Here is an 11,029-nt window from a genome sequence, read left to right on the forward strand (position 1 = left end):
AATCCCTCATCACTTCGCTCAGCACTTGTCCTATATATATATATTTCTCCCCAGCCACAATCCCTCATCACTTCTCTCTCTCTCTCTCATCATACACACACACAAAAAGGCAATTCACCTTTCGGCCCTTAAATAATAAAAACTTGTTGTGGAGTTATAGGTGAGCTGAGTTGAGGATGGCGTTTAATCCTGAGGAGGTGATTGAGCAATTTGAGTCGTTGAGCCAGGGCCGGTTTTTAGATTTTTGTGGCCCTGTTCGGATAAATAAATAAGGCTCTACCAAAATTAAAATTTATAAAACTAATACCGTAATTTTATTATTTAAATATATAACAAAAAAAAATTATCCGTGCATCGCACGCACACTGCACGGATAATTAGACAATTATTTGCTCCAATTCAAGCAACGATAACATAAAAAAAAACATAATCCATACAACCAATTTCATCAATTGCACTATATAACAAATCTTTTCCGTGTGTAACGCACATGTAAAAATAGACATTATGGAATAATAATAATAGTGTACACAAGTTTTGAACCTTAGACCTCTAAGTTAAAATTCAATAAATACATGTTCCTACCATTTCTTTATAAAACCTTTTAAGTTTAATTAAAAACTTTTAATTTTTATTTCTAAACTAAATAGGTAAAAATAAAATATTGAGTTTTTAAAATTTGGGGCCCTGTGCGGTAGCCCAGCTTGCACAGTCCAAAATCCGGGCCTGCCTGATGGTGATGGACGATGAGGCCTGTGAGGACTTAATTAGGCAATTTGCCCATTTTCAAATGCAAGAAATGGGCAAATGGACATATAAGACCCTCATGGGCAATATATATATATAGCAAATGCAAGAAATGCTGTCTTAATGGATTCTGCAAGAAAACAGCGAGACAGAGTATCTGCGTAAATGCTGTCTTAATGGAAGAACAGACAGTGAGAGTTTCAAAGCTTGTATCCCCCTTGTCTCCTACAAGGATTTGGAGCCTTATATTCAGAGGATTGCAGATGGCGATGCCAATCCTATTCTCACTGCCAAACCCATTACCGCCATGTCACGCAGGTATCCTTTTTATTTATTGATTTTACAGTAATATGCATGTTTGGTGTAATGGTGTTGTTAATTTGGGTTGTTTCAGTACTGGAACAACCGAGGGGAAGCCAAAGTTTATACCTTTCAATGATGACTTGATGGATACTGCTATGAAGGTGTGGAAGACGTCTTATGCTTTTAGGAACAGGTAATTAATTTTGACTTAAGATTCGGTTGGTTGGTTGGTTGGTTCATGAATTACTTTTGATTACGATTTGTCTGTTGTTCGAAAACAAATTTCTACTTTTATTGATTATGGCTTATTTTCTTCTGTCATAATAGTTGAACCTCCTTCAAGTGAAATACTCTATGCAATATAATTCATTATAGGCCGGACAATCACCTATATTAGTATTGCACCCGTGCGATGCACGAGATGAAAATTAAACTGTTGCGATCCCAAGAAGCAACAATTTATCGTTAAATTATTTTATAATTAGTTTTATTATTTAGTTAGAATAATTAAATTAATTAAGATAATTATTTTAAATTTAGCTTGTTAGGCTTATTTTTATCATTTGTATTTATAAGGCAAAAACTTGTGTGAGACCATCTCACGGGTTCAATCCGTGAAACGGGTGGGATCTTTGATTAATGAGGCCAAAGATTCGATCCGTCTTACGGATTGAGATTCGTGAGACAGTCTCACACAAGTATTACCCTACATATAATCTAATTACAATATTTAATCGTGCATTGCACGGGTGACATACTACTATGTAGTATTTAATATATTTCTTCTTTTTAAATTTTTAAAACGGTTGCCTTCAATTTTTAACAGTTGCCTTCAATATTTTACTTCCATTTTTCTTTTCCCATCAGTTTTAATTATTCTTTTTATTGATTAAAGCTGAGATCTTTGTAAGTTTTTCTTATTATTATTATGTAATTGGGTTGTTTGGATAATTAGTGAATCCGATTGATTGAGCTTTAGGTTTTCCAAGATTTATTTTGGTGACTTGATGCTGTATCATTAGGAGGGTTTTGATGTAAAGATTTTGTTGGCATGGTGGGATGGCGATTGATTTTGGATTAGTCATTTTGGAATTGGTTGCTGAATCCAAATATAGAAATTGTTGTAAAAATTAGTTTAAAATGGCATAAAATGACATATTAAGTGGCTATTTTGTGGTACAATTATCAGTGGGGTTCAATTTCGATTTGGATCGGGTCAAAGTGGATTCGGATTCTTCGTAGTAAGACGAAGAGATTGATATATTGTACGCTCAAAACGGATAATGGGTGAATGAGATATTGATTCTCAAAGTAGACCCATTTAAGTTGGGAAATGAAGGGAAAATGTAGGACTTTGTCCCACATTGGTTTGGAAACAAGATTTGCCCCCCTTATATACATGAGCTCTTTTCAAGCTTGTAGAATTGTATAGCATGCGGGGGGGGGGGGGGGGGGGGGGTGCAAATCAAAATCCAACTAGAGGACATTGAAAAGGCTTGATTCAAGCCCGAGCTCGCGTGCGCCGGCACCTGCGGGCATAAGTTATGCCTAACTTCGGTATCATTTTCCATCTGATATAGTCACTTGGTTCGCCAAAAACCGAACCGAGAGCACCTACTCTCGTGTGTAGCACGGGAGGTTGTGGTGCACTGAGAGCACAACTCTCGTGCATCTGTGACCACGAGAGTAGTGCACTCTCGGGTTGCACCACAGTGAGCACGAGAGATGTACGCTCGTGTTGCTGGTCCGTGTGCTCTCGTGTGAACCTGCACCCCAACGGTCTGAAACCCGAAAGTTCAGCCTGTTGTACAGATTAAACTCATCTGTTACGGAATTAATACTGTTTTAATTCCAATTTTAAATCCGAGTTTAATCCTACTTAGTGGGTGACCGTTACAGGTGTTATACAATTGGTTTAATACCAATTAAAAGCCATGTTGAATGCTATCCCTTCCAACAGCCCTATATAAAGAGAGGTAGAGCAGTAGTATTTTCACACAGTACAAAAACGAAAGGAATTCCAGTAGCTTTCAGCTTCCCAAAACTCTGCTTCTACTCTCTTCTTTACCAACTAGTGTTCTCTACTTTGCTTTGTTTGCCGGGTTCCTTATTTAGGTGCTTAAACAAGGAATCGTAGCACGTTTTATCCTGGGAAACCTAGGCTACAACGCTCCTAGCACTTGTGGGAGGTAGCAAATAAGGTTTTAAGGAAAAGAACCTTGTGTTCGAACTCGTGCTAAACTTATACCCAAACACTCAACCTTTTCCTTCCCAATTTTTCGGTTTTCCCATATAATATTAATCTTTCCGTAGGATTATTATTATTTTGGGATTTTCCACCCAATTACCCAACAATCTTAAAACCTTATATCCGTTTCCCGTTGGTTGTTTATCTCTAATTTCCTAGAAGAAATGGAGAATCCAATTTTGCCAGCTCTCGGGGAGGAGAATGTTGTTGAGAACAACAATGGTGGGAATGGCAATAATGTTGCTAATTCCCAAGCTACACCAGTGAACGTTGGTTCACAATATGGTGGGAGCACCGAGGGATATATTCCCATGACTCGGGTACCTACGGTACCGAGTGGTTCGGCCGAAAGACCGGAGAAATTCACCGGTATTGGATCGAATTTCAAAAGGTGGCAACAAAAGATGTTGTTCTACCTAGCAACTCTCGGCTTGGCGAGATTTTTGACCGAGAAGGTTCCCGAACTAAGGGAACAGGATGCCCAATCCGTGATGGCAGTTGGCTATTGGAAGGATTCGGACTTCCTATGCCGAAACTACATCCTAAATGGATTGTGTGATGCGTTATACGATGTATATCGCAAGATTGGCACAGCGAAGGCGCTGTGGGAAGCTTTGGATCATAAATACCGAAGTGAGGATGCCGGCGCAAAGAAATTTGTGGTTGGCCGATTCCTTGACTTCAAAATGGTTGATTCCAAAACCGTGCTAAGTCAGGTTGAAGATTTACAACTAATCTTTGATGAAATGCGTGACGAAGGCATGACGTTGAGTGAAGCCTTCCTAGTGGGATCTGTTATCCACTTGCTGCCTCCAGGGTGGAAGGACTTCAAGAATTACCTTAAGCATAAGCGAAAGGAAATGAACCTGGAGGACCTGATCCAGCGACTCTGAATTGAGGAGGGGAACAGGACGAATGATGGAAGAAATTCTGTCACTATTGGTGCTAAAGCCAATGTTGTGGAGCATGCTAAAAACTCCAAGAAGAACAAGCAAAAGCTAGGTCCGAAAGGAGGCATTACCAAGAAGAAATTTCATGGAAAATGCTTCAATTGTGGCAAGACTGGCCACAAGTCCTCTGAGTGCAAAGTTCCAAAGAAGAAGAACAAGAGTTCTGAAGCCAACATGGTTGAGGAAAGCAATCAGAAGGAGGTCGAGATTAGCCTTTCGGCTATGGTGACCGAGGTGAACCTCGTGGACTCTAACCCACGAGAGTGGTTCATCGACACTGGTGCAACAAGGCATTTGTGTTGCAACCGAGAGATGTTCAATACCTTTGAGACCGTTGAGGGCGAGCAGGTTTGGATGGGAAACTCTGCTCAGTCTGCTGTGGAAGGCGTGGGCAAGGTGGTTCTGAAGATGACTTCCGGGAAGGAACTGACATTGAACAACGTGCTGTATGTTCCAGAGCTGAGGAAGAATCTGGTGTCTGGCTCACTGTTGAACAAGCATGGCTTTCGCATGGTGTTCGAGTCACACAAGGTTGTTTTGTCTAAGTTAGGAATGTTTGTAGGCAAAGGTTATGTAACTGATGGGCTTTTTAAGCTCAATGTAATGCCTATTATCATGAATAAGAGCAAAGTTAATTCCGTTTACTTGCTTGAGTCTTCCAATTTGTGGCATGGTAGACTAGGTCACGTTAATTATAATTCTATACGTAGATTAATTAACATGGACCATATTCCTAATTTTCAAATTAACACAAATAACAAATGTGAAATTTGTGTTGAGGCAAAATTAACAAAAGTACCTTTCAAATCGGTTGAAAGGGAAACTGAACCACTAGAATTAATCCATAGTGATTTGTGCGATTTTAGATCGATACAAACGAGAGGTGGTAATAAATATTTTATCACGTTTATCGACGATAGCACACGTTATTGCTATGTGTATTTGCTTAAAAGCAAAGACGAAGCCTTGGAAAAATTCATTCTTTATAAGAATGAAGTTGAAAACCAACTTAATTGTAAGATTAAGAAAGTTAAAAGCGATCGAGGTGGTGAGTACGAAGCACCGATTGGTGACTTCTGTGCGAGTGTAGGTATAATACACGAGCGTACTGCACCTTACTCACCTCAATCGAACGGTGTTGCCGACCGAAAGAATCGTACATTGAAAGATATGATGAATGCGATGCTTATAAGTTCGGGCCTACCTCAAGACGCGTGGGGTGAAGCTATTTTGACAAATAATTGCCTTTTGAATAAGGTACCCCACAAGAAGCTCGATAAGACTCCTTATGAGCTGTGGAACGGTAGGAAACCTTCCTACCAGTACCTGAAAGTGTGGGGGTGTCTTGCCAAAGTTTTGGTGCCAACACCTAAGAAAGTAAAGATAGGTCCTAAGACAGTGGACTGTATCTTTATTGGCTATGCACATAATAGTAGTGCTTATCGGTTCTTAGTACACGAGTCCCATAATCCGGACGTACACGAGAACACGATAATAGAATCAAGGAATGCATCTTTCTTTGAAAATGTATTTCCTTGTAGGTCCAATGAGGGACCGAGTTCGTCAAAATGAACATTTGACGAAGCTATGGATAATGATAGTGGGGAATCCGAGAGAGAACCCGAGCTCGAGCCAAGACGCAGTAAGCGGGCGAGAGTTGGAAAATCATTTGGTCCTGATTTTCTAACTTACTTGTTGGAGTACGATTCGAGTACTCTAACTTGTTTATTAGAAAATGAACCCGATTTTCTATCTTGTTTGATAGAAAACGAGCCTCGAACGTACGGAGAAGCCGTGACTTCTACAGAAGGACCAATGTGGAAAGAGGCTATTAAAAGTGAAGTGGATTCTATTTTACAGAATCACACTTGGGAACTTGTTGATCTTCCTCCGGGTAGTAAACCCTTAGGATCCAAGTGGGTCTTTAAAAGGAAGATGAAACCCGATGGTTCCATCGAGAAGTATAAGGCTAGGCTTGTAATCAAGGGTTACAGGCAACGCGAGGGCCTTGATTACTTCGACACGTATTCTCCCGTGACGAGAATAAACTCCATTAGAATGATACTTTCTATAGCCGCGCTGCGGAATTTGGAAGTTCATCAAATGGACGTTAAAACTGCTTTCCTAAATGGCGAACTAGATGAGGAAATCTATATGGAACAACCCGAAGGGTTTGTGGTTCCGGGCCAAGAAAGGAAAGTGTGTAAGTTGGTTAAATCGCTATATGGTTTAAAACAAGCGCCTAAGCAATGGCACGAGAAGTTTGACCATGCGATGTTGACTAATGGATTTAAAATAAACGAAAGTGACAAATGTGTCTACGTTAAAGAAACGATAGACGGTTATGTCATTCTTTGTTTATACGTAGATGACATGCTCATCGTTGGTAGTAACGATCGGATGATCAAGTCTACCAAAAACATGTTAAATGCGAGATTTGACATGAAGGATATGGGTTTGGCTGATTTAATCCTCGGGATTAGAATCATTAGAAGACCTGATGGTCTGGTGTTAAGCCAATCACATTATATTGATAAAATCCTTGGAAAATTTAACAAGGATAATCATCAAGGGACTAGGACGCCATTAGATCGAAGCGTTCATCTAACCAAGAACCACGGAGAGTGTATTTCTCAAGTAGAATATGCTCGGGTTATTGGTAGTTTGATGTATCTAATGAGCTGTACTAGGCCGGATATTGCCTTTGCGGTTAGTAAACTCAGTAGATATACGAGTAACCCCGGTGCCATGCACTGGACGGCAATAGTGAAGGTTCTGAGATACTTAAGGTATACTCGAGACCTTGGACTGCACTATGGGAGATATCCTGCTGTACTTGAAGGGTATAGCGACGCTAGCTGGATATCCGATATTAAGGACTCCAAGTCCACAAGTGGCTACGTGTTTACACTAGCCGGTGCAGCCGTTGCATGGAAATCCTCTAAACAGACCGTGATAGCTAGATCCATGATGGAATCTGAGCTGATAGTCTTGGACAAATGTTGTGAAGAGGTTGAATGGCTACGCCATTTTTTAGAGGATATTCCTAATTGGGAAAGACCTGTACCTCCAATGTGTGTGCATTGCGATAGTCAAGCTGCAATTGGACGAGTACAGAATCATATGTATAATGGTAAGTCTAGACATGTGCATCGTAGACATAATACCATTAGACAACTTCTCACAACTGGTGTTGTCTCGATTGACTACGTAAAGTCAGAAGACAATATAGCGGATCCGCTAACCAAAGGGTTATGTAGAGTAGCTGTGGAGAAGTTGAGACGAGGAATGGGTCTAAAGCCCTTGGTATAAAGTTCTATAGTGGACACCCAACCTAGCTGGCACCTAGGTTCAATGGGACAACTAAATTATGGAACGGAGCGTGTCACTGTGGGGGTCTCGGATTCCCTACCACTCCTCGTTAGAAACAGTGGCTCCCGCACAAGGTTAGCATGTTAAATGCTTTAGTGATTCGAAAGTCGGTTGACATATGTGAGTATGCGGGATACTCGGGAAAGAATCACCTATGTGAGAGAGAAGTGAGGGCCGCTTCAAAGGATAATTGACGGGCACAATTCTTCACAAACTCTTGCAGAACCAGGAATTGTGACCCACGACCAAAATGGGCACAATCATGAGAACAAAGCATGGTTGGGAGGTTCCTGTGTGAGATATGTCATCGTCTACACAAACGGCAGTCGGTTCAAAGACATCGCGTTCTACCGTACAGTCAGTAGAGTAAATGTATCTTCACGAGGGAAGGTTCAAAGGGTGTGACCCTACCTATCCTATGCAGGGATCGACCGTTGAACACAGTTGTTTCCGTTTTAAAACAATTTTCATTCATGTGGGGGATTGTTGGAAAAATTAGCTTAAAATGGCATAAAATGGCATATTAAGTGGCTATTTTGTGGTACAATTATCAGTGGGGTTCACTTCCGATTTGGGTCGGCTCAAAGTGGATTCGGATTCTTCGTAGTAAGACGAAGAGATTGATATATTATACGCTCAAAACGGATAATGGGTAAATGAGATATTGATTCTCAAAGTAGACCAATTTAAGTTGGGAAATGAAGGGAAAATGTAGGACTTTGTCCCACATTGGTTTGGAAACAAGATTTGCCCCCTTATATACATGAGCTCTTTTCAAGCTTGTAGAATTGTATAGCATAGAGGCTCTCTCGCGCGGGGGGGGGGGGGGGGTGTGCAAATCAAAATCCAACTAGAGGACATCGAAAAGGCTTGATTCAAGCCCGAGCTCGCGTGCGCCGGCACCTGCGGGCACGAATGTCGTCCGGAAATGGGCTGGCCTTGCAGGCTAAGTTATGCCTAACTTCGGTATCATTTTCCATCTGATATAGTCACTTGGTTCGGCCAAAACCGAACCGAGAGCACCTACTCTCGTGTGTAGCACGAGAGGTTGTGGTGCACTGAGAGCACAACTCTCGTGCATCTGTGATCACGAGAGTAGTGCACTATCGGGTTGCACCACAGTGAGCACGAGAGATGTACTCTCGTGTTGCTGGTCCGTGTGCTCTCGTGTGAACCTGGTAGTGCACTCTCGGGTTGCACCACAGTGAGCACGAGAGATGTACTCTCGTGTTGCTGGTCCGTGTGCTCTCGTGTGAACCTGCACCCCAACGGTCTAAAACCCGAAAGTTCAGCCTGTTGTACAGATTAAACTCATCTGTTACGGAATTAATACTGTTTTAATTCCAATTTTAAATATGAGTTTAATCCTACTTAGTGGGTGACCGTTACAGGTGTTATACAATTGGTTTAATACCAATTAAAAGCCATGTTGAATGCTATCCCTTCCAACAGCCCTATATAAAGAGAGGTAGAGCAGTAGTATTTTCACACAGTACAAAAACGAAAGGAATTCCAGTAGCTTTCAGCTTCCCAAAACTCTACTTCTACTCTCTTCTTTACCAACTAGTGTTCTCTACTTTGCTTTGTTTGCCGGGTTTCTTGTTTAGGTGTTTAAACAAGGAATCGTAGCACGTTTTATCCTGGGAAACCTAGACTACAACGCTCCTAGCACTTGTGGAAGGTAGCAAATAAGGTTTTAAGGAAAAGAACCTTGTGTTCGAACTCGTGCTAAACTTATACCCAAACACTCAACCTTTTCCTTCCCAATTTTTTTGTTTTCCCATATAATATTAATCTTTCCGTAGAATTATTATTATTTTGGGATTTTACACCCAATTACCCAACAAACCTCAGCGCTGCTTTTATTGCATCATCAGATTTTTTGTGGGTATGTTTGGTAAAAATTTATGTCTTTGAGTTTTGGGAGTTATGAGTGTTACTATATATATGGGATTGGTGAGTTGGCCTAGTGTTCAATCCAAGGAATCCATCATACCATAAGCTCTAATCATCTAAACCAGAGGTAGGTAAAGCTGTGTACTGCTGGTTTTAAGCAGACCATTGTGGGTGATGGGTGTTACATGGTTTTCTAGATCTCTATGAGGAGGTTGCTTGGATTTAATTGTGAAAAGGGGTGGTTCATTTTGTGAGGTTTGGACAAAAGCTCTTGTCTTTCTGTTTCTGTTTTGTAAATCTGAACTACTTTTGATAATTAGTGTTTGGTCACGGATTTAATGATAGTGTGTGTGTGTGTATCTGCAAGAAGAAAGGCAGGCAGGCCCTTTTCTCATTACTTTTAGTTGATTCCATGTGTTTGTTGTTATTTTTTTTTTGGGTTTAGGTTTAAGGTTTAGGGCTAAAACATAACTGTTGAATTTCGGGTGTCTGGAGGAATTTCTTTGATTTGGGCTTGGATTGCTGGTGCAGATTCTGGAGAAGATGATGCTGATGTTTGATGAGATGGGATTTTGATTTCTTTTCAGCTCCAATCAAGGAGTTGATGCCTGCTGGTGCTGACCCGGTGGTGGATGATGATTACAGTGATGAGGGTGAATTGGAGAGGAGGATGTGGAGGGACAAGATGAAGCTGACAAGACTGAAAGAGAGTAATAAGTGGAAGGAAGGTGTTGATCCAGCCAAACAACGAAAGTTTGTAGAACAAGCAAGGAGGAAGAAGATGTCCCGAGGCGAGGATGGGATCTTAAAGTACATGTTGAAGATGATGGAAGTGTGTAAAGCTGAGGGTTTTGTTTATGGGATCATCCCGGATCGAGAATGGCAAGCCAGTGAGCGGGGCGTCTGACAATCTCAAGGAGTGGTGGAAGGATAAAGTGAGGTTTGATCGAAATGGTCCAGCCGCGATAGCTAAGTACCTGCAGGTGGAAAGTGCAATCCCGGGAACGAACGAGGGGAGTACTAATCAAGTTGGTCCGATATTGCCTCATACTTTGCAGGAGCTTATGACATTCTATGAGACCAACTTACTACACAAGTCTGGGAATATTATTCAGTGTGAACACAACACTTACCTTCAAAAGCACAGTAGCATTATTCCCACCAGCGAATGCCGTTCCTCAGGAGATAGGTTTGATCAGTGCAAAGTCTTGAATTCTCTTCTCAATGCCAACTCTTTCCCCTTCATGTTCGGGTCTCCATTCAACCTGCAAAACATTGACACTCAACCTTTACCAAACAAAGATGCAGCAGCACAAAGGGGCGGGGCAGGCTATGACTAGTTCTGGTATGGTGTGGTGTATCAAACCAGATACTTATATATATTATGCTTTTGTTGTCGTCGTCATCACACACACACACACACACACATATATATATATATATATATATATATATGTGTGCACGCACGCCCACACACACACACACATATATATATATATATATATATAATGTA

General features: G+C 41.1%; 1 protein-coding gene across 1 annotated transcript; it reads left to right on the top strand.

Moving 5' to 3' along the window:
* The first annotated feature begins 739 nt into the window (after positions 1 to 739).
* LOC109159862 (protein ETHYLENE INSENSITIVE 3-like) lies at positions 740 to 10,786 on the top strand. Its single transcript, XM_019307971.1, has 4 exons — positions 740 to 830; positions 936 to 1,065; positions 1,212 to 1,243; positions 10,104 to 10,786. The coding sequence occupies exons 1-4, from the start codon at positions 740 to 742 to the stop codon at positions 10,421 to 10,423; spliced, it is 573 nt and encodes a 190-aa protein (XP_019163516.1). The 3' UTR covers positions 10,424 to 10,786.
* Positions 10,787 to 11,029: the final 243 nt, after the last annotated feature.

The sequence above is a fragment of the Ipomoea nil genome, unplaced genomic scaffold (assembly GCF_001879475.1).
Source record: "Ipomoea nil cultivar Tokyo-kokei standard unplaced genomic scaffold, Asagao_1.1 scaffold2845, whole genome shotgun sequence".
Taxonomy (NCBI): Eukaryota; Viridiplantae; Streptophyta; class Magnoliopsida; order Solanales; family Convolvulaceae; genus Ipomoea; species Ipomoea nil.

What these genes read in the sequence shown, in the direction of transcription:
- LOC109159862 (XM_019307971.1), top strand. Translation starts at nt 740, where the DNA reads ATGGACGATGAGGCCTGTGAGGACTTAATTAGGCAATTTGCCCATTTT. An exon ending in GACATATAAGACCCTCATGG is followed by an intron (nt 831 to 935) that starts GCAATATATATA and finishes ATGGAAGAACAG; the next exon opens with ACAGTGAGAGTTTCAAAGCT. An exon ending in ATTACCGCCATGTCACGCAG is followed by an intron (nt 1,066 to 1,211) that starts GTATCCTTTTTA and finishes ACTGCTATGAAG; the next exon opens with GTGTGGAAGACGTCTTATGC.